A 24,463-nucleotide genomic window follows, 5' to 3' on the forward strand; every position below is an offset into this window, starting at 1 on the left:
ATGCTTCTTGTTCTACTTATATTGTTATTTTCAAGTTGTGTTTTGGTCTCTGTACTGAAGTATGCTTTGAAAAGCACATGGGATATATATGTCCGTGCAGTTGAAGCAGAGATGAAGATTGTTGTACTTGCTCAAAGACCTATCACTTCTAGAACTATGTCTATGGAGACATACCGGATCTCCTATCAGAAAGTTTGTTTGTTTCTGTGCACCATTATGGTATGAATTGTAAAAGCTTAGAGTAGAAAACAGCCCGAAAAGAATGTTACTTAGCATTTAAAATATTGCTTGTTTATCAGAGGCTCACATATTTTCATGATTAGTGAGCTACTCACGTCAGACCTAGCACCTATTTTTCTGAGGAGTGGAGGCATGTTCAGGCCTGCTCAGTGTGCACTTATAGGTTCCTGCAGGCAGCCATGTCTGAGCTGGAGTTTCTCTGGGTGTCAGATCTGGCTGTTAACAGAAACATCCTTCATCTTCTCGTTTCCACTGCAGTGTAACTCTGACAGTGGGTATAACCTGGGATTGTCTTGGAGAAAAAGTTTGCATCACCTGCACTGGATATAATATGGCCTTGGCAAACACCCTGTTTGGTAATTGTTTCCTGACTATTGCCCCTGCTACTGCTGACACCACAGCCCCTGCCTCCCCCACCATCTGGATGTGGAACTCAGCAATCTGCTTTCAATGGCCCTACTTGAGCCAGGGAGGTTGGAATAGAGGACCTCCAGAGGTCCCTTTCTCACCTCAACTGTTCTGTGAAAAAAGCTTTTTAATACGGAACAGAGATAAAAAACTAGTAAGCACTGGATTCTGCAGGAATATGAAGGGGATGTTAATAACAAAATTATACTTAAGATAAAGGGTCTTTCTCTGGTATTGAAACTGATTTTAATTTATACTGAGTTTCTATACTGCTGTTCCTCTCTGTTGCTCCATGTAACAAGCAGCTAAACTCGGGTAGGTCCTACTTTGCAAGACTGATAAAGTATAATTATGGCACACTCATGGTTTTTTAAGTCAGTTTTGGCTAGTAGCCTACGCTTTCTTTCAGTTTAGACTTCTTTTGACTTTTGAAATAGCTTGGAGAAAAGGGAAGTGGACAGAGAGAAAATTCTCAGATGAAGAAGTAAAGTAACAATGATGCTTAAAAAAAAGCTGTGGGATGTATTCTACATGTCTAACCCTGTTTGACTGTCTATATTGACCCTGTATTGACCTTCTGGATCTTGTTCAAAATGATACTGTTATAGTAGCCAGTAAATTTTATATATAAGGTGGTTTTGTCATATAATACGTTTTTATGTTATGGATAAAATAAGCATTTATATCATGGAGCTTCTTTACAGAAACTCAGTTGTGTTGTCCATTGATATATGTAAACATAAATTAGTTATTGCTATATGAAAAATGTGATCCCTTCACCAAAAAAGGTACCATTTTACACCATTTCCTTTAGGGAGCAATGATACTTGAATTCCACCATTTTCAAGTGAGACACAATTAAAATTGTTACAGTACTTTCAGGATTTGTATACTGAACTTTTGTAAGTAAATGATTCTTTTAAGAATTCACAATTCATACATTTTTGTAAGATCTTCTAGAACCTCTGACAACATTGCTTGACCATGATTAATTTACTTGGGGAGATGAACAATTTCACATGTCAGGGTGGAATTTATGAAGGTGTAACAGGCAATCTTAATGTGTTAGGTGAACTCCAGGTGATGTATGATTTTAGGCAATGTATGGAATTCCCTGGCAACAGTAAGTTGTCTGTTTAGCAGGGAAATGTTTCATTTATGTATCATCCACTTCAGCTAGTTGTCACCACACCAAGAGAAAGTGGTAAATCTTACTTGAATTTCTATGTAGGAAGCCGGGTGTTAGACTAAAAAACTGTTGGTTATTTATTATTTCTTAGTGTATTCTACTGGTTTGTCTGTATTCTATTACCAATGCTTACATTAAGATGTTACCAAAATTTACATGAAGCTGTACTTGGATTCTTGGCCAAGAGCATATGTGAGTGTATTCTTACAGTGTTGAAACTATTAAGTGTGTTGTACTGTATGTAATAACTGTTACCACTGGAATTGCTAAGATAAAGTGTTTTCTTGAATAGAAGTTACTGTTTATTCTGGAAGATAAGGATGCTTTGAAGATCAAACACATCTAAACTTGTGCCACTGTTCTTGTTGAATGACAGTATCTAGATCAAGTTCTCTTTGAATTCAAGAATATCTAGTATTAAGAAAAGTACAGTAACTGTGGGAAGAAAACGTTGTCCATATACTGATTTTGTAGGCATGGCTGAAGGGTACCTTGTATTTCATAAATATATTATTCTTGTGTTTAATGTTTTTAAATCACAGCAATTTCCTATAGTTCTACAAATTTACTGCACATAGGGTTTTTCCTCAGCATTAGTATTTCTTAAACATGTTCTGTGTTATCTTTGAATTATGCTAAAGCATCTGTTATTGCTAAATATTAGAAGTAAATATTTCTTCTAGCAAGTGTCAAGTGCTAGATAGCTCTTCTGAAAAACATGAGCATGAGGAGCTTAAGATCTGCAACCATGAATATTTATTTTTCAGGACTATTCTTTTGAGCATGTTAAGTGCTGAGATTTTTACAGAATACTATTCTCTGAGAACTATCTAATATATGTTGACTCTGAAGTTTTTCAGTGTACATGAAGATGACTCTTGTATCCTAGAGCTGCTTTGACAAGCATTATTTATCAAGTACAGAGGAAATTGATTAGCTGTGGAGCAAAATTGTGTAAAATTGAATTCACAACCATTTTCTGTTTTTTCTTAATAAAATGATTACTGAAAGAATTCCATCTGAAGACTGTTGAAAGCTGGCTGCAGTTTATGATATAACGGATAAAATCTGCATCCTTGGCCTTCCAACAACCTTTACACCAGCAGATGGTGGGCGTAAAGATGTCATTCATCATTTATTTACAATGGACTTTATTTATTCTAGTGTCAACAGCTGCCCCAGGGAGCGGGTTATTGAATTCAAATGTGAAGCTCTGGGTTATTTGCTTCCTTTCAAATTTGTCTTCAGAGCTTAGTTGCTAGGAGTCCATTCTGTGCTCTAATAATGATTCATGTATTGTGAAGCCATTCAGTAAATTGGGTTGTCAGGGATTGCCAAAAAAGGTTTAGAGGTCTTGTTCCGATTTTTTTTTTTTCTTTTTTAGCAGCAGTGTGCTGTAGTTGGTGTCTTCTCCCTATGTGCCTTTTCTTGCTGCTGTTGGAGACTTTGTCCCCACTTATCCCCTTTCTGATTTCCCATCCGTACTCGTCCTTATCCCCATCTCTCAAAAGTAGAATTCTCTGATCCTGTGATTCTAAGTTCATGGTTTTCAGGAGCAAAAAATAAGTATTAGATCTGAAGTAACGAAACTTTGTGTTCTACAGGCAGGGCAGGAGTCCTTCCGTTCCATCACAAGATCATACTACAGAGGGGCCGCAGGGGCTTTGCTAGTGTATGACATTACAAGGTGAGAATACCAACTGGATTGCAATGATATGTCTTTGTAGCATTGTGCTAAGTGTCTCATCTAGCTTGGCTTTTTTTATCCATACTGGTAGTTAACATTGTGTCAACTTTCTTTAAGTGCTCTAAGTCAAGGTACAGCATATGTAGCCTATATACTTGCCGTTTTCTCTGTATGGTAGTTGAGAAAGCATGCATAAAATCTCAGGAAGAATGAAATAAAATATTTTTGTAGACTATTGACCATCAACCTCTGGATTACCTTTATCGAGGAATACCTGAAAATGTTTCATTAATTCCTTTCTTGCGTTTTATTATCATGAGGGATTTTTTTTTTTCTTTAATTGTAGCAGAAGTGCTATTCTGGACAGGAGTGAAATAGTAAAATATAGAAGTTTGGTTATATAAAAAACACCAGGAAACTTATACCATTGCTGTGTTTATGAGGTTTGGAAAATACAGGTCTTTATCTGATACTTTTTTAGTAGCTGTTCAGAAGTTACTAAAGTTTCCCTGCTATATTAAATAAAGTGTCTATATACAGTTGGTCTGTAAAACTTTGGGTACTCTGTCTGGTTTATGAAAATGTTCAGGCTCCAAAGTCCTAATAAGTTGTGTGCCTCCTTTTGTGGGTCTTGGCTCTTGTTGCATTGAGCAACCACTTGTACTAGAGATTTCCTAGATATTTTTCCTTTTGTTCCCTTTTTACATTTAAATATCTGGAAGTAACGTATTCTTCCCTTCAGATTTCCAGTAAATGAATCTTTGATTCGTAAATAAAGTACAATATTTTAAAATCACTCTACAAGCATGAGATTTATTACTCAGTTTACATTTTCTGTAAAAACTGTGATGTGTCACATTCATATACTTCACTTTTAAAGATTTTACTGCTAAATTTATTATTCAGCTTATAAACTCACATAAAAATTATCGACTATTTTCTGCTTTCAGTAAAACAAATATTACTCTGTGTTTATTTGTACTGTTGTTTGCCCTGGTTGAAGCTGATGGGTACTTTTAAAATTCTCTTCAGTTTTTATATGTATATAAAGTTACAGAGTTTTTACAGCTCTAAGAATCCTCTTAATCTTTGTAGCAAACATGTTTTCAATTATGTCTTAGGCAGAGTTCATTAACACTCCTTGTTTGCTAAATTTTTGCTTGCCCGTTCTTCCTCTCACAAAAGAATTACTAGCTTTTATCCCTAGAGCATGTGTACTAATAAATGAGTTGGTTATTCAAGTAGAGAAGCAGACTAACGGGAAAAAAGTCTTAAAATACTGCTTTTAATGTTCATTCTCTTCTATACTTAGGAGGGACACTTTCAACCACTTGACAACCTGGTTAGAAGATGCTCGTCAGCATTCCAATTCCAACATGGTTATAATGCTTATTGGAAACAAAAGGTAAAATTTTATTAGCTTTTATTTTCTAAGAGGGGAAGATTTAAATTCTCTGTATTTCAGCTTTTGGGTTTTCTTATTGGTAGGCAGTATGTTAACTTTAAATTCCCTTCTGTCACTGTGCATAATTCTGTGGTGAGCCTAAAACCTTTCCTATTCTTCTTCTACTAACACAATGTGCAGCACATGGATCAACTGCGTTACGTTCTGAATATCTGTTTTAGACATAATTTTATTCTAAAGGATTGATTGTAAATGCATGAAGCAATGGATTACATGAGTTATTTTCTTACTATGCTTTTTTGTTTCTGGAATCACCAATTAGAACACCTAGATCTCTCTTATAAAGAGAATATGATTCCTAAGTTGAGGAATCAGATTTAGTTTTTGGTTAAGTATCACATCAGAGAAAACGTAATTAAAAAAAAAAAAAAAAGCTCATAGTACAGGACTCGTATCAAAAACTTCTCTCAAATGTAAGAAGTGCATACCTCAATGATTGAGACATTTCTGATTTACAAGCCTCTTCCATATTCTGTACCTTTTAGCTGGGTCTGGGGTCAAGAGAATGCTTTTTCACTGTTTCCTGATAAATTCACTGGGTGATGAAAATACAACCAAAAGTTGCAGAAGTATTACCCAATTTGTAATCAGTTCCTTACTTGGTCTTCTCATCAACTGCTCTGTCTAAAATTATTCCCTGTTGATGCTGAGACTTTGTAGTGAAAGTCTTAATAAAAACACATCAGTGAATATATATTGTAATTCTTCTGGTTCTTCATCCAGTGAATTATAGCATCAGATCTAGATTTTTTTTGCTGGATGCAGAATTTTTTCAAAATATCAAAAGTATCATCTCAGAATTTTATAACCCAATAATTTTAGGCTTTTGTGTAATTGACTTGAACTTTTCTCCATGCCTCAGCAATTCTTGAAGGTAAAGATGCCAGCTGAAATAATGGCATGTTTGCACGCTCCTGAAAATTTCATGAGCGGCCAGATCATTTCTTAGATGCTACTGAGAAGCAGCTTTGTGATAGTGAGTCTGGGTTTGCTATTCGGGCCTGTTGAACTCTTACTTTCTTCTTCCTCCCCTTCTTCTCCCTTCTGTTTTTCCCCACTGCCCCACCACCCTCTACCTCCTCCTGAAAACCGTGGTACATATTAAGTAATTGTGAAGCTTGTCAACTTTTTTTTACATTATCTGGTAAATGACTAACAACTTTCTTTTTAATTGAGGAATGTGTCAAGCATTTTCTTGACAAATCAATATAAAAAATGTAATCTTGTTTTACTAAATGAAGCTTTGATAAACCCGTGATGGCCCTGACCAACTGTTTTATACTTGTGTGAGTAAAAATATGGTGCTGAGAGAAACAGTAAAGTGTACTGTTCACTTGAGATAAGTTTGCATACTTAATTTACACCTGTAAGTCTTTCTGATTATTCTTAGCAGTTAAACTAAATTTTCATGTCTTGCATGCTGCTGATGCAGACTGATTTGCTACTTGCAGCTAGCCCAGTAATTCCCAGTTACAACTAGGGAATATATTCAAACAATAAATATACTTAAAGTTTGCACAGTAAATTGTTACATATTAAGGTGCCACATGAACTAAAATTGTTAAGAGTTAATCTTAAAAGTTTTAAGCTTTTTAAAGAATATTATTTTCAAGGAGGGCAGGAAGCAAACTCCTTCAATTTCTTTGCATTATCCTGACAGTTCTTACGGCAGTGTATACTGCTAGAGATGGGTGGAAGGAAGAACATGTGTGTTAACATAGTAGTTTTGAAGGAATAAATACTGCTCTAATGACTCCCAAAAGTGCACTTGACATAAGTTTGTAGTACTGACTTATTGCTGGATTTGAAGAGTGTTGAGAATTTAATTTGAAATATAATGGCTGTTTGTTGAAAACATTACAAATACTAGTGTTAAAACATTACAAATACTGTACTTAATCTTCTTTCCAGAACAAAGCATAGCTATATTGATCTAGTAAGACCAAATGCTTCGAATTATTGGAATGGAGAGAGGAAGACAACTGTGGTTAGTAGAAGCAGTTAAAGATCTTTAAGACTATATTTAGGTATCAGTATTGAGTTTTGATTGGGCTGTCATTGCAGTTTTTAATACAACTGCATTATAACAAGTAACAAGTTACTTGTTTATGTTCTGTCATGGAGATAATACTGAAGTGAATCAAGGTTTTAAATAAGGTATTTTTGAGAGTAGCATGGTAGTAGCAAATAAAGACATTGCTCAGGTTGCAAAAGATAATGTCACTTAATACTGGGAGGGCCTAAATGTAATGAACATCAACTTCAAAATTGTTTTGAGAAGATACTTCTTGTATCCTTATCTTCATTATCTTCAAATTTTTTAAATATTTAAATAATGCGCTGAATTGTATTGACTCACCTAAGCTAGCATTTAGTTAAAAATTACAAAAACCTGCTTTGCTGCAAAATAGATGCCACAGTGAGTATTACTTACTTTTAATATATGTATAATTACAAAGTTGGCAAACACTGAAGTCTACTATGATACTTTTTATTTGTATACTGACTGCAAATTATCTATTTGTATGCTGTTTAATTAAAAATTTGTATCTAAGGTGTTTATACATGTACAACTTACATGAAAATTCATTGAAATATATGCCTTACACATCAATAATAAATATATAATTTTTATTACTCAATATGTAATACACTTACAAAGAAGGACAAACTGTGAATTCCTTGTTCTTAAAGAATCTTTAAGAATTAAGGGTAAATATTTGTATCTGTATGACTTAGAGAAATGAATTTTTCTCTAGTTGTCCTGTCCAAGAGGGGTTTTTTCCTGCTTTTTTGGGTGGTATTTAACTTTGAATTAAATTGCTTGGAAAGCAGGAAGCAAGAACTTGTCTAACAATCACTTCAAATTCTTTTCCTGCTGGGGGGCCAGAAGTTTCACAGCCTAAATGCTACCTTACTGGGAGAGAACAGCTAACATAGCTGAAAAGAAATTATTTCTGCTTTTAAGGTTTTTTTATCAGAAAAGAAATTGACTGTATGAAGTTCTACTACTGAATAAAAAAAGGAACTTTATTTTTAAAATTATTTTTAATATTAATAAATAATTTACAAAGCCCCTTTATCAGCTCAGCTTTATAGTATTGAATTGGTAGATAACATAGAAGAGAGTGATATGTACTGAAAATACAATGTCTAAAGTTAGTATTCGAGACTACCTAAATAAAAACACACTCATCCCCTGTAGAAAGCTATTTCATGAAGTTCTTTGATAAGAGTTATGTCAGCTAGGATGTATAGCTCAAGTAAGTGTGATGCCTGTGACTATTCCATATACTTTATTTGAGGGCTTGACAAGTTGCATACTCAAGTTCTGATGGGGGCACTTGGCTTCTCAGGCTTATAAGTATGTCTATGAAGAATAATCTTTATATGGACATGTTGGATCATGTAATTTAACTTCTGTTTTTTTATTCTATCTTAGTGATTTAGAATCTAGACGAGAAGTTAAGAAAGAGGAGGGTGAAGCATTTGCACGAGAACATGGACTTATCTTCATGGAGACATCTGCCAAAACTGCTTCCAATGTAGAGGAGGTAACTTTGCTCAACGCTAGCTCTTCACTAAAACAGTTGATTTAAATTACACTTGTTTGTATAGATACTATTCCTCTAGATTTTGGGTTCCTTAATTTGAATTAACCACTCCTTATAGTACGAGAAAAACAATGTCTACGTTGTAAATAATTACACAGCACAATTATATTGTGGAGATGTCCTCATTAATGTACTTGTGGTATTTTCTGAAGTGTTTGATCAGAGAAATGGCTAACTTCTGTCTACCATGAAATCTAAGAAGTAAGGCTAGAATAGATTCACTAGTCCAAAGCAAGCCAAGCTATTGGAATTCTTGGCAGATGTCACTGCAACCTGTTCTAAAGGCTCCTGGTATATGACGAGCTTTTCAGAGCAATCTCTTGCAGTGATTTGGTATTTGTACTGTCACTGTCTTTCCTCTCTACTACCTAGTAGGAATCTTCTTCAGTTTGCACACAGCTTCTATTTTCTGTCCTCTAAAGAGCTGCTGGAGAGGTCATTGTCTTGGTTAATGTAGTCTGCTATGTATTTGAATAAGTTTTTCAGTTTTTGTACTTTAAAGAACTTTAGTCTTTTTTCAAATTTGGCTTATAGTTCACATTTCTGGACGCACGTGAGTTCTTGCATCTCTCACCTTGGTTTACTGCATTCCTTTCTTGAAGGGTAGTCATGGTGGGCTGAGCTCAGCTGACACTGAATACCCACCAAGTCGCTCACTCAGTGCCGCTGTCCAGCAGGATGGGGGAAAGCACCAGAAGAGCCAAAGCAGGATAAAACTCAGGGCCTGAGACAGAGTTTTAAAATTCAGGAAAGAGATGGGTGAAGTGTGACAGAAAGGCAGTTCACTCACAGCTTCCTACAAATTGAATCTCAGCCGGTTTCTGAGAAATAGCAACTTTGACTACCCTTTAATTTTTATTCTTGACCATTATATCATATTAGATGAAATACCTGTCAGGCCAGTTCTGGTCAGCTGTCCTGGCTGGTTTGTGTCCCCTACAATTTTGCCTACCCTAAGCCTAATCACTGTCAAGAGAGGGCAGTGTAAGAAACAAAACCTTGACACTCAGCAGTAGCTACAGTATTGGTGTGATACCAACACCATTTTAGTCACAAATCCAAAACACAGCACCATGCAGACTGCTATAAGGACAACTAACTGCATTGCAGGCAGACAAGTACAGTGGTGGACCAAGAGCTCCAGCTGAGAAGCTCTTGCTGTGTACAGCAGACAGATTCTTCGTGTCTTCCAGCCCGTACTGGGTTCATCCACCCTGACCTTTCTTATAGTGACATTGTTCAGCTTCTTATACTACATAGTCTACTCTTTTTCCAAAACTATCCTAAATTCAAAATGGGCTGTGACCAATGAGGTATTCTTTTATTGGTAAAGCCTTTTAGTTATAAAATATTTAGTTTTTTAAAAAAGTTACAGTAAGCTACAGATGACTTTCACAGAATTCATTGCTTCCTGATTCTAACATAATCATCTCATTTTGCATCAAAAAATATGTCCTACTGAATGAATTGTCCAGTATTTAATGTGTCTCTGATTATCAGGAGGCAAATGAGCATTAAGTTCTTTATCAAAAAGTTCACATAGAATCCTCTCTTTGTGATTATACAAGTGAGTTTTGTGTTGTGTGTACTAACTTTCTAATTCTGGTGGAAAAGTTTTAGGATATAAGCCTTTCCAGTGACAGTCAAGTGCATCCCTTAAATGATGTTCTCAGTAAACACAAAAAAAGTGACATGATGTAGAATAGTTAACAGCTACAAAAGCAAAATTTCTAACCTCTGGCAGTTTCTCTAGATGAGCAAATCAGCTTCTGTTGGTAATGTTTTTTTAAGCTGTTTCCCTTGTTTCATCCTGATTTCCACCACTGTGGAATACCTTACTTAAATCCATAGCTGGAGCAGTACCTTGACCTTTTTGGTGCTTGGATCTTAAAACAGTTTAAATTTGTTCATTATATTCTTCAGGATTATGTCTCATTACCTATATCTTGAATAGAAATGGATGATAAGGAGTAGAAAACGTCCTGTTAACTGTTCCTTTTGTGCAAGGCTGTTGGACAAGTTTCCACCCTGTTTGCATAATAGGTAATGGATTGTGGGGAGTGAGAAGTAGATGCAGGTTCTTCCTTCCTTCATAGTTACTTTGGAGACTTCTTAGAATTTGCTGTGACCACAGAGTTAAATGATCATATTTCATGTGGAATAGGATTATGTAAAAAGAGTTTCTGCATCACTGAGAGGATAGAATGATTACTGGAGGGAGGTTAGGGACAGGCTTATGATTTGACTGCACTGCAAGGACAGTTAATGCTAGTCTCTTCAGCAGTATCATTTATTTGAACAGGAGGTTGTTGGTAATTTCCTTTTAGCCTCTCTCTGAAGCTGTAAAGGTAACCAACTATCAAAATATTACTTACTTTCTGTGCCTTTTTTTTTTTTTTTCTCCTCAGTGATTTCTAAGGTGATTGGAGTTAGAGCAGGGTACACTCTGACATGCATGGCTGTGGGCTTTCTCATGGTAGAATCTTGTTAACTTTTAGAATCTTGGTTATCATATTTGCTCTACTTTGTTGAATTGTCGATGGGTAATGTGCAGTCTGAAATACTGTTTGCAGGCTTCAGTGTTGCTTATTTACTTTTCTCTCAGAAGACACTGTGATGTCCATTGGGAGGCTTTTCACTTGTACACACAAGTCTGGGGTCTGAACCCCAGGCAGGTTTGCACTTGTTTTAATCAAAACATCCATTACTTTCTGACCTCTCATTAAACCAACACATAGTACATAAGAATTTTTTTGTCTTGTTTGCAAGAGACATTAGCAATTTTTTCACGTTAGGTTTTTCATTGGAGTTCAGCAGTAGTATATGACTGTTAATTGTGCTCTTACCTGCAACCTGCAGTTCAGAGTTTGCTGAGAGCTTTCTGCTTGGGCGGAGGCAGAGTAGAATCACCTGCATGAGCTCAGGGTGACCATGTAGTCCCCTATAGCACATGATGCTTAACTCTTTGTCCCGGCATATCAGTGGTTTGAATCCTTTCATGTGCACTAATTCTCAAGAAGTAAGGATACCTAGCTGTATTTGGGAAACTGCAGTAACTTTGTGCACTGTTATTTCATTCCAGACTGCTACTTTTAATAATGATTAATGATATGACCAATCTTAAACCAGAAAGTTTTCTGGATGCTGGTCAAAGCAGTGCTAGACAACTGATCTCACTTGAGTTGTGCCCAGTGTGTCACTGACTCCTGGTGTGGGAGTTGGTTTTAGTAAGTTGTTTCCTGAATGGAGGGGTGCCTGTGCCAAATTTAAGAACATTGTTTGTGTTATTCTAAGATGTCTGCACAGAAATAGAATGCAATAATGAATTCATTATTTAGGATTAAATCTGAGTAGACTCATGGTTTTGACTGAGCAGTGGAGCACTTCTGTTTCATGGACCTCAATGGTCATTCAATAGTTCTGTTTCAGTTTGTTCTGGTTTGGGTTGAATTAGGGGAAACCCTCCAAGGAATCCCCTAATAACAAAACCTCTACCACCCCTCCCCCCAACCCTGGGTTTGGGAAGGAATCTCTTGAACACAAAGTGGAAAAAACCGGCTTATTAACAAATGAATAAACACCCCCCGACACAAGGGAAAAAAAAAGAACAGAAAAAGCTCAGGTTACTGTGAGGGGAGGGGCGCGCAGCGTCTTTTACAAGCCCCGGCGATCTTCCTCGGACTCCTCCAGCCAGATCAGCTCCGGGTGCCGGTCCTAAATCTTAAAGGGGGGGGGGGGGGGGGGGGAGGGAGGAGAAGAGGAAAAGGAAAAAAAAACAAACAGAGCACAGAGGCGGCAGAAAGAAAGGAAGAAAAAACAAAAGAACGAAAGGGCAAGAAACTAGCAGAAAAATTTGCGATACAGCGAGCGACTAGAAGCGACTAGAAGCAGGGAAGCCAAAAGCCAAAGTGGAGCCAGCCAGCAGGCCAGTGCCCGCCCCCCCCTAAAGGGGACGGAACACCTCTCTTAGACATAACAAGGGTGTCCACGATATGGGATTATGGGATAGAGAGCACTGTCAACCCAGGACACAGTTGTAACTTAATTTCTCTTCAGGCAGCTTCTTTCATACTTTTGCTTAAATGGATAACAAATATTCAAAGCTCTTGTAGCTTCAACAGTGGCACAGATAAGAGAAGGGAGATGGCCTTTTGTAATATTCTGAAGGGTGGAAGTGAAAATTTCATGGAAAGACCAGATTCTTAGAGCCATCTAAAGTTTAACTGATTTTTAGAGTGTGCTTTATTTCTCTTCCAGCCCTTCCCTGAATACATCTACTAGCTGGGAAACAAACAGTTGTTTGACATGGTAATAAAAGGTAAAAGTCATAGGATGTTAATAATTTTCATAGCAAGGTATATTGACATACAAGAGGTAGTCTGACTAGCACTTGGAAAAGAGCAGGATTTCTAGGTCAGGAGTTTTAATTTGTATCAAAACCAGTATTCCTTCAAGTTCCTGGAAATCAAAGTTCTGTGACCTTTCAGCTGTGCAAAGCTGACATTTTAGCCGCTTTCTCCCATGAGAAAATGGGGTTGAAGATCGTGTCAGTTCAGCTGAGGAAGGGAGAAGGGGCAGGACACTTGGCTGTAATGAAGATAGACAGCCTTTAGCTGCATGTGACTACTCCTTGGATTGTGCCCCAACTTTGCAGGAAGCTGTTTCAGGCTTTATAGAAGAGCATGAAATGTATGATACTGCCTGCCTGACCTGTAGATTCCTGGAGAAATGGAGTCATAGTTCTGGGGGGGGTTATCTGGTTTTGTTTTTTTTTCCTCTCAAGTATTCTGCCCTGTGTGACTGTTCAACAACAGTTACAGGACTTTTTAAGTCAGTTTGAGCTCTAGTAATGTGCATCAGTTCAGTAAGTTTGTTGTCAGAGATGTTGTGCCTCAATGGAGACATAAATAAATTGCTATCAAATTTTTGTTTGTGTCTTTGCAACTATTCTTGCAATATAAGGTTACAAATATGTTGGGGTGCTTTTTGGGGTGTGGGTTCATTATGTAGAACCTTACTGCTTTTAATTAACTCCTCTGCATCCCTTTTAGCGTGCTAGGCTTCTTGCTGAAAGATCATTTAGCTGTAAAAAGCATTGCCTTACTGTGTGTGCATAAAGGAACTGCTCAGAGCTTTGGAATCTCACTTTATTAAGTGGCCACCCAGTACCACTTACACACTGGGATGGTGAATGCTTTAGGCATAAATCCATTTGTTGTCTTACGTTGTTACTGTTTCCAAATGCATTCTTAAATAGTAGAGTAATCTAACTATATCATATCTTACTGCTAAAAGATGAGATAGGAAATTGGAGAGGAGGAAATTCTAGGTGTTGGCTGGGTCATGATTTAGAATTTGTGACATATTTAACCTTTAAGTTAAATATGTAATTGTAAGAAGGAATCCAGGAAATAGTGATTGCCCAATTTTCTTTCCACGCAATAATTAACGTTGCCACCAGAGGGCAGCATGTTCCACGAGCTGGCTGTGCTGAACGTGCGCTCGTTCCCGATTTTAGGCAACGATTGAACTTGTAAAGTCTTGAGTTTCGAAAAGTGTCAGTGATTCATTTACAAGTTTTTCCTGTTATGCTCAGCTTATGGCAGAGTACTCAGATTCTTGTCCTGCCGCTAGCTTTCTGAGAAAGACAAGTGACATTACTGACATCTGCAAGTGAAAACCAAATGTAGCTGCTCTACTACTCATGTTCTGGTACCCCTAGCTTATTATTACTCCTGCATGCAGCTTCCCTGAGACAGAGGTATCAGGAATTTATTCCCTTACCTATTTCTTGTGTTGTTTTTACCAGTTATAGAGTTCATTCTTTCTGGATTTGTCTCAAGGATAGTAAAACTGCATTACTTGTTTATTTGTGTGATATGAATGTTGAAGTTTATTTAATTCTACATTCAATGTTTGTAGGATTAATTAACCTTAAATGTAGTGTTCGGTAGTTGCAGTTTTGGATTGTTTGGGGTTTTTTTGGGGGGCAGGCTTTGTGAGACATGACTTCTTGATTCCCATGTTGCAATATGGTCTGGGAAACTCCTTATACAAATAATCTGAAGTGATATTATACTCATATATTGTGATTTAAAAGCCTCTTTTATTGGCTTTGCAGTAGGTGCAGGCATGACACAACAGGCAGATCACATCTTGCAAGACTCACTTTACCATTTGTACAGTAATACCCTTTTCCTCAAAGGGGTATTGCTGTTATTTGGAAACCTAGTTATAATGAGCACACAATTGAAAAACACATTACATTAAAACAAACCACTGAATAACTTCTATACGACCTTTTATAATGCTGTGGTACAGTTATATTCAATGGTGTCATGTGTAAAAGCATGAGTATGTTGTGGTTTAGAAAATGACTTAAGAGTTAGACATTTTCCTGAAGGTACATTGTTTTCTTGAGTTTTCCCAAAATGCAGTCGAGAATTTTTATATTTGGAAGTCTAACGTACTGATTTTGCAATAGTCTTTCACTTCCTTTTATGAGTAATAGAGGTACTGTGTGCTAGGGCATGGCCATCTTTCAGGTGGTTATGTAAAAATGCAGGGTGAGTCTGGTACTGCCTCCCCTGGAGTGGTGAAAACGAACCTGGACCCGATTTGGGTTGGAAAGACACGAGTATCTTTGTCTAGTGTTTCAGGAGCAGCAGCATTATGGGAAAGTACAGTGCAAGTGCAGTAGACTTGGTAGGCAGCCAGCTGAGCCCTTGTGGGCTTGCTGGTGAGGTCTTGTGTGGAAGTGGCTGAGCTGCACCTGGATCCAAGCTGGCGTGTGAGGTGCTACAGCTGTGTTCTTGCAGTCCCCTGCACGTGGGCTAATAAATCTAAACTGGATTTGAGGGGAAATTACTCTGTCTTTCTGCATCTATGGCTCAGTTAATCTGAAAATAGGATAAACTGCCCATAAATAAGAGTTTATAGTATACTGCATGTTCCAGATAAGAGTTAGAATGTGCAGTATTAAAAGAGATTTTTGGAAGAAGTCAAGTGCCAAGTTCACCTTCTTGTCCTCGCTAATTGGGGCACTAGCATGCAATGCCAAAATCTGATCTGATATTCTTGAAGCAGGTAGACTGCTGTTTTAGTCATGTTCTCAGGGGATTGAGTCTGCTTACACTTGGAATCATAAGTTTACTTAAAATACATGGATGTGAGAAACAAATGGAAGTGTCAAGGGACTCAAGTCTTTTTTCATGGCTGATTAATGACAATTTTTTAGAATATATGCAAAAAACAGAATGTGAGGTAGACTTATTATGTGCTATGTTCTTACGACTTCTTTCAATCAGAAATAATTTCTGTGGCCTAGTGCAACCTGGCAGTTTGCTATGCAGAGTTACAATAGGTGCTGTTATAACACTAAATACGTCGTGCACCAGAATCACTGATGGGAATGGGGTAGTCAGATTATGACTTCCAAGAGAACTGAAGTGATAGAACTGAGATTAATGGGCTATCTGGATTTTTCAGATAAGCAGTTTCTTGGCTAATATGTTTAATATTAAAATATGCTATACTGAGCTCAGTATGCTTTTTTGCTTTGTCCAGTACATGTGTAGGAACAGAAGGAATTTCGTGCTTGTGTAGTGCTGTTTTCCAGTGTATTTTACTGGTTTTTTTGTAAGGATAGATGCATTGCTACAATGACCGCCCTTGAGTGTAGTACCCAAAAGTTAATTTATTCTCAGTTGTATTAATTTGGAGTCTGTTAAAATTCAAGTTTGTTACTCTAAAGTAATTTTTATAGACTTAATGTAGTTGTCATGAAATTAATTCTAAGAGTCTTGTTGTACTTAGCCAGCAACTTCTAGAACAGTTAGAAGTGCCAATTGTTAAGTGCTTGTTTACATGAAGTTATCATAACGCTTTTTTAAGACTTCAAGTTCTGTTTAATGTCTTGCTGAAGTAGAAGTAAGGATCTGCAGAGATTTCAGCTGTGTGAATTTTTTTGAGTTGACTTATACCTTTCAGTAGGCACATGTATGAGGCCATTACAATAATTAGTATGTTATCAGGAACAAAGATAAGTTTGAATCTTTTTCTTTACATAGAAAACTTCAGTTTCTGAGGAATTCGAATCAATTCATAGTTGGCCAAAAGCCAATTTTTCTTCTCAACTCTAACACGTGTTTGAAAAACGAACTCGCTTCCTAAGTGCCTTGTGAATCTGCAATGATTAATTCTTCTCATTATTTTGCTGCAAATTCTCATGACCCTCTGTGATGATTCGATCACCCACTTAGAGTTTATGCATATTCATATCTCTCTGCTCCTGCTGCAGTCGTTCAAGTCTCCTTCACTAGCTGTGGTGTGTGCTTGGTGCAGTAATTGAGCTGCAGTAGATTGATTACTCTGGGGAGCTGTAAGGCCTTTAAAGGTGAAAACATATCAGTCCTGTTAATTAGGAAACAAAGCTCTGGTGGCAAGTTCAGCAGTCAAATGCTTCCAGTGTAGAAATGAGGAAAGGTATGATTTGTTCCTCTCCATGAACCCTGTTTACTTTTTTATATTTGAATTAGATCTGTACTTGCTATAATAGGCTTGTGCAGAAGGTGTCTTGTGTGATTGCATGGTGTTGGTATTTTTAAACAAAAAAACTGTGTGTTTATTGTAATTACTAGCTGCTGTTAATCACCTGCTAAATTATACACTATTTTAGGCATTACTTGACCTATAAAGCTAAATGAGAGATGAAGAATGGAATCATTGATTGTAAACTTTAACCAAAAACATTTATATCAGTCACCTTTTCAGACCTGAGTGTCAAAGTATTTTCTCTGAATTAAAACAATAGATTTTTAGAAGTCGTTATAAAACCTGGGCCTCTCCTTTCTGCTGTTAAGAGTCTGTTGCCTATTGTGTGCAAGATTAATTAAAGAGAATATGTTCTTAAAATTAGGTGAATATTAAATGATAGCGTAAGGTTTCATCCAGCAGACAGCATCCTTACATCATCATTGTAAGTACCCTGTGGTTTTATGTTGCTAAGCACTCTAATCTAGAGTGGCCTATTACAAAGATATTAAGGGTAGGGGAAACCATCTGCCACACAATCTATCCATAAGGGTCAGAAATAAATAATTTAAAAGTAATTTATATATCTTAAAAACCACTTTTTCCCTGTAATTACTGGACAACAGATTGTAGAATACAGATGTTATGAAAATGCCACTGTTTTGGTAAACAGCGTGTGATCCATTGCTGCTTCAGGGTGTGTTATAGGATGCTGTTGTCGTACCTGTTTCTGCAGAGGTCAGGAGGGAAAGTCTCACTGAAGCAACTGCACATGAGATTGAATTCCAATTAGTGCATCTTACACCGAAGGGTATCGCATTCATTGTGTCTGTGGTCTTTTTTCCTCTGTTTTAGGCATTTATTAACACTGCAAAGGAGATCTACGAGAAAATCCAGGAAGGCGTTTTTGACATTAATAATGAGGTAACTTTTAGTACTCTGTACACTCTCTGCTTTTTAAAACTGCAAAATTCACCTTGCCTAGAAGGCTGGACAGTAAAAGATTTCTGTTCCATTTGGATGTAGAGTTGTCTGCCATTGTGATAAAAATGGATTAAAATAAGTGACCCTATCCATCCATGAAGCATCACAAAATAATATAAATCCCCAAAAGAGAAGAAAATCCACTTTCATCCACTTCTCCATATGGTGTCATCTGTTTTCAAAGATAATTTTCCACTATGTAAATGGGGGACCATGTTGATATGCCAGATGCACTCCATGAGCTGTCCAGTGGAGGGGAGGGATTGCTTTGAGAGTTACATAAAAGACTTTTGAAATGTTCCTGGTTTAGGTGGCTGGATACTGTAGGGAATAAAAGATTAGCCTTTTTGCTTATGCACATTACTGAAATTACAGATTATTGGGGCCTGTGCCTTTGCTTGTTTAGGATGAGAGTGGAGAGCTGGAGAAAGGAGAACAAGAGCTAGAAAGACATATGATGTCTCTTGAATTTTGAAATGACTGTGCTGTTGAAAATCTTGCTTCGTAACACTAGTATTGTATAGAAATGTTAAGATTATACAAGCTCTCTGTTAACAGTCTCATAAAAATTTTGACAATGTGAGGTGATCAGTCTTTTCTGAAGATCAAGTTGAGTCTTTTTTTATCCTGCATGTCCCTGAATATTGTTGCTGAGGTGCTTAGTGAAACCACATGTGAAAATCTGCACCACCACTCTGTTCTGTTTCTGCTCTGTGGAGAGGTGTGTCCAGACTGTCAGCATGATGCTTCTCTTAAACGTTACAGTCCTGGCAGGATTGTTCAGAGTGGGGAGAGAGTTGACAGGACTCAAATTAAGTAGTTTCATCTCTTTTCTGCTCAATATATTTCAACATGAGAAAATTTAGACTATTGAAAATATTACTCATTACTTCAGAGAGGGAAAAAAAAAGAGAAACTTCAGTAGTATGCAAAGTAATGCATCAGGAAACTTGTAGCTAAATAAGACTTGAATAGTAATCCTCTAAACTAGGTCTGACTGGAAAGTGTGTATGCATGTTGGTGAAACACTTCTTAAATTCAGTTCACTGATGAAAAATTTAAAATCATCTTTTACATCTTTCCTGAGGAAAATGCAGTTGGTAGTGCAATATAAATTGGAGAGCAATCAGTGTGTCTGAAAAAGCATGCTCGTTGTATCTGTCGAGTTTCATATAGTAGCTGACTGCTTTACTGTGCCTTACGGAGCTTTGATTGCAATATGCTGTCAAGAGCCAACAGTCCGTGCTACTTATTTGGCTTTATGCCAAGTCTGGCTCCTTGATTCCTCAAGAAGTTGCTATCAGCCCAGAGGGGGCAAAACCAATGAGCCATAGGGCATGCTTTTTATTAAAGAGGAGTCAAAGAGCGAAAAGAAACCACATCAGCTGCTGTCAATACTGAGCGAGTGCCAGAAACCCGAAGGCTACCACTGCTGCAGAACAACTGCCAAGCACTATAAATCTGAGATTTGCTGTGACGCAAAGTTTCCTTAAGAGCTTAATTTCTGAAGCTACTGTATTACTTTTCTCAAAGTGCTGTATTTTTAGGTAAAATCCACTTGAGGGAGTGAGGGTTAAGATATAAGCATGATTTTGATGAATGAAAGAGCTACGCTGTGTGTGGGTTCTTGGCAAGTAGCCATGTCTTTTGGGATCACAGAAATTATTGATGACACAGAACACTCGTATGCCCTTAGCCTCTACAGCTGATTCAACACAGAAAGAAATGCTGTCTAGAAAGGAAAAGTTTTATATTAAACTATTAAACTAGTGGAGATTTTGGCAAGAGGGGAGAGGTTATACATTCTTAGCAAATGCTATGTATTTTTAAGCTGTATGCCAAGTAGCATTCAAATACATTTCTTGCTCTGTGGTTTGGTTGGTTTTTTTTTTTTTTTAGGACTTTAAGTTACAGAGTGTAACATGGAGATAAAATTTAAATGAGAAGGAAGGCATCTTACTTTAAATAATATTTAATCACCAAGAACATGCTGGGAAAAAATTGCAACTTGGCTGTATTCATTACATACATTAGGAGAAGTTGTTATATGATCTTCTAAATAGACAAAGTAGCTTTTCAAGTATATTCTAAAATATTTACACTGTGTATTAAACTTCCTTTCAGGCAAATGGCATAAAAATTGGCCCTCAACATGCTGCCACCAACGCAACACTTGCAGGCAATCAGGGAGGACAACAAGCTGGAGGAGGCTGCTGTTGAGCCTGTTTTTACTTTCTAGCTGCCTGGATGGGGCCTACTTACTTGTTTGTTCACCCTTCCCTCCCCCCGCCCCGCTCGCCTCCACTTCAATTCGACTGAGACATGAAACTTGTAAGTTGGTTTCCTGTTGCAGAAGACTTTATCCTTCAAATTCTTGTATAACTTTGAAATAAATGGTTAATGTTCACTTAAAGACAGATTTTGGAGATTGTATTCATATCTATTTACATTTGATTTCTAGGTCAATTGATGTGATTATTTTTGTTAAATGTTGTCTTGTGCCCTTGACTACGAACTGAATTGTATTAAACACTACAAAGTCATCTGAGTATTTTAATCAGTTTGTGTAGTTAGGTTTCCCAGCTCCTGAGGTTACCTAATGTTTAATATTGTAGAGCTGTCCTCAAGTTTTTTGTCAATTTTCAAGGCTATGAAGAGAAGCAGAAGGACTCTTTTAATTCTGTATTTATCACTTTCTGTATATATAGTTTAATAACCTGCTTGGGTGTACTTGCCAAGCTAGAATTCTTTAATGCATTTGCATAAAAATCTATACTACTTAGAGCTTGAAAACTACAGAAGCATTAATAGGAATTGCTTGGATGCTAAATTTTAAGCCTTTTTGACATTGTTAGCATGTTCATCCTCCCCTGTCATTATCCTGAAGTCCAAGAGAGATGCTTAATGTATATTACTAGAGGCTACATACGTGCTATCTATTTTAATGCCAAATGTTTGCTGTTTATCCACAATTTCCACAACACCTCTTCAGAAATGGATTAGCTGTTTGCCTTAACAAATACTGTAGGTGAAAACAGAGTATGAATGAAAAGTAGAGGAGGAGTTGATAAATTTAAAGTGGCACATTTTAAAAACATTAATCTTCTCAATGGTTTTTTTTCTTCTTGTTTACCACTTGATTTCTAGGTATATTTTTCATGCAAGGACAGTTTTTCAACCTAAGTGTATAGTGGTTGTGTAAAGTTTTCTTTTAGTGACAACTTGTAATCCTAAATATATGGTAAGCATCTTGTCTATTGTGAAGAGGGTGTGAAAATAAAATCTGCCAGTTTGGAAATCTTAATGAAAATCAAAACTACAAATGTTTTGTTACTTATTATGGTGATGGCTGCGGGGGGGCATATTTTTCCTCAAATGAACGGGTTGCAACACTGCAAAACAAAATCCTGTGTCTAAGTGTTTATTTGTTAAAATACAGAATGTTCATGTCACCTTACATACAAATGTGCAAACAACTGAGTTTCCATCTCATCCTATTTAAATAATTGCAGATAAAAGGGTGATGCTAATGCTAGGCCTTGCTTCGTGTATTGGGGGAAATAAAGGGGTGGGGGGCAGGCAGTGACTGCAAAACTTTTGTCTTACTGGACCAATATTGACTGCAACACAACACTGGGGGAAAGGGATCCTCATGTCACCCATCCTAATTGTCAGAACTTGAACATCCAGAGTGAATAAATGTCAGCCTGACAGGTGTAACACAGCAGTGGTTCTGAGATTAAATAAAATTTGAAAACATGGTGTGGAGCCTTTTGTTGGTATATTGGGGAAGGGGGAACCAGTATGCATTTGTTAGTTGCTGATTTCAATTCTTTTTTACGTAGTTAGGAACATTTTCAGCAATGTAATATAATCGTTTTCAACTTTTAAATTATTAAGAGGCTGCTCCATTTACATACTTTCAACTGTTACCTGTTTATTACAGAGTTTCCATTTGTAGGGTACACTTACTGTTTCAGTCGAAGTTTGAAAATTGTGTTGCAGGACAGTAAAACTGCAGGACTGAACTGCATGGATGACAAGGGAAAACTGGCATGTCCTAACTTAGCTGTTTACAAGAAGGAGTGAACGAACAAGACTATTAGCTTGAATTAACTACTTGAAGTTTGTTGTGTTTATTTTTTTAACTTGGCAACATTGTAGAATTCAGTTGCTTGAGATGAGAGAAAAGTGTGCTATTGTAATGAAGCTCAGGCTGCAATATAAAGGAGAATAAAGTTAGCTGTACAAATTGTTCATTAAGGGAGCAGAGGGGGGATTTGTACCCTGCCCTGAGAAGAACAGAAATGCATGCTGTTTTAAGTAGTGATTATTTGAAAAACTGAAAGCTTCTGACAGTCCCGTTTTCTGAAAACATGGAAGAGGTATAGAATTGCCCAGGAATCCAGGGCTATTACAGTAAAAGCCACCAGGGATGCTTTTTGGGAGGTGAGAGGGGCAAGGAGAAGAATATGCTGTGACTTACTAAAGTCATGAATGCAATCAGTTGCTGATCCTGCTGGTTTGGTCCTGGCTCACATGCCAGTCTTAGACTGTACATTATGTTAAGACCGTGGTACTTTCAAAGAGTAGCTAGAACAAAACTGAAATTTCCACACATTCTGGCTGGCTTTTAGCACAAACTTCATGCACACATAAACCTTTTGTTGCTTCAGAAATCTCTGTTTTTGTAGGGGTTCTTTTTGGGAAGTCCTGATGCTATTTTATCCAATTAGAATTTGAAAATTTTATAGCACAGAATTTAGCAGGAGGGTTTACTTCTAAAACATGCGCTTTAACAAGTTGATTCTTTCACAGGTTTCAGTTTTACTTGAATGACTGATAAGTTGCTGAGATTTCATGTTGAATTCCCATTGCTTTTGTTGGTTACATTTTCACAACCAAAGAACCAAAAAATGTAATTGTTTCCCAGCAATTTGTGCAGTTGTTACATCTAATGTGAAACTGTTGATACTGAAAAATCATACTGAGGTGCAATTTTTCCCTTAATCCCAGTTTAGAATATGGTATAAAACATAGTTAACTTTAAAAAGAAAGGAAGATGGGGGTGATAAACCCTCTAGGCATGACTAAAAATTTCTCACTCCCATTCTACTAAAAATGGAATGCTCTAGGAATTTTGGTAGTCACTGAAGAAAGATTAACAACTCCCCCTCAGTCTTAGACCGGTTGTGTCTCTTTTGGCTTCAGTCATTCTGATTTATTCTTGTGCAGATCAGACTCAGCAGTGAGTTAAGGTAAAACTGCCAAAACACTTGCTGATAAGCTAAAGTAGCAAGTGTCTGCAGCCTGTAGCAAGCAGTGAGAGCTTCATCCCCTGCTCCAGACTTGTATCCTTTCTGCTGTGTTACACTTTTTGTGACACTTAATTTCTTGTGGTGTCCTTTGAAGAGCCTTCAGCTGCAACATTTATATGTTGTTTGGGTTAGAAGGGCCCACACTAAATTATATACATTTAAGCTGGGAAAGTTTCTTCTGTCCTAAGAGTTTGCCTGTGGCTGTTAGAACAAATCTAAATCTGTTCTTGAGAAGAAATTTAAACCTTTTTAGGCTCAAAAATACAGTTAAACTGAATCAGAAGGGGAAAAAAAACCCCTATATTAAATGAACTTGGAAATATCAGAAGACAATTTTGAGCATTGCATGACTTTTTTTTTTTTTAAAAAAAAGCAGTCTTTCTTAAAGAGGGTACCCCAATGTGCCTGTATTTTTCTCTTAGTTGTTACCAGTAGGGTATTGCTTTTGTAAATGCTGAGGCCTGAGGTAGTGGTTCCTCTTAAGAGACTGCTCTTTTCATACTAATGAGTGTCCTACAACATTTTTGTTAGTTTTTTTAGTTAATTTGTTTGTTTGGGGGTTCTTTTTTGTTGTTGTTCTAAATGTAGTTTCTCTTATGTATTATCTCTGTTTTGTCTTTTCTGTTTTCATATTGTTTCATTCAAACTAAATCTTGTGAGTAAAATGTTGCTCTCTGTCTTTACTTGCTCCACATCCCTAACTCCCACACTTGGAGGAATTTGCCCAGTATGGGGCATTTGTTTTAGGACTGGAAGGGTGGGGCAGAGGGAGAGGGGGATGTGTGTGCTATCTGGCTGCATGATATAAAATCATGAAGGAAGTATTGCATGGGCTCTGTTGTTACACCTACTGTGCCTACTGGTTTGCATGTGTGGGGGGATATAATTTGCCTAGTCCTCTTCCACTGTTGCATGGGAGGAAAGAGGGGAGACAGAGGAAGACCAACAGGTTTTATTTGGATATCTTAATAAATTTGTTTGCTGAGATCATATATATGATTTGTGTATACCTAATGTTCCTCCCCC

The 24,463-nt window shown here is 37.1% G+C and overlaps 1 protein-coding gene across 1 annotated transcript in view; it reads left to right on the forward strand.

Annotated features, from left to right (window-relative positions):
- The window catches only part of RAB2A (RAB2A, member RAS oncogene family), a 45,605-nt gene extending 21,472 nt beyond the window's left edge, over nucleotides 1-24,133 (forward strand). Inside the window, exons 4-8 of the mRNA XM_083878524.1 lie at nucleotides 3,442-3,524; nucleotides 4,837-4,929; nucleotides 8,432-8,543; nucleotides 17,991-18,059; nucleotides 20,244-24,133. Coding sequence (XP_083734650.1) covers nucleotides 3,442-3,524; nucleotides 4,837-4,929; nucleotides 8,432-8,543; nucleotides 17,991-18,059; nucleotides 20,244-20,339 — 453 coding nt within the window. The 3' untranslated portion in view covers nucleotides 20,340-24,133. The remainder of the gene's footprint in view (nucleotides 1-3,441; nucleotides 3,525-4,836; nucleotides 4,930-8,431; nucleotides 8,544-17,990; nucleotides 18,060-20,243) is intronic.
- The last annotated feature ends 330 nt before the right edge of the window (nucleotides 24,134-24,463 follow it).

The sequence above is a fragment of the Zosterops lateralis genome (genome assembly GCF_965231275.1).
Source record: "Zosterops lateralis genome assembly, chromosome: 1".
NCBI classification, from domain to species: Eukaryota; Metazoa; Chordata; class Aves; order Passeriformes; family Zosteropidae; genus Zosterops; species Zosterops lateralis.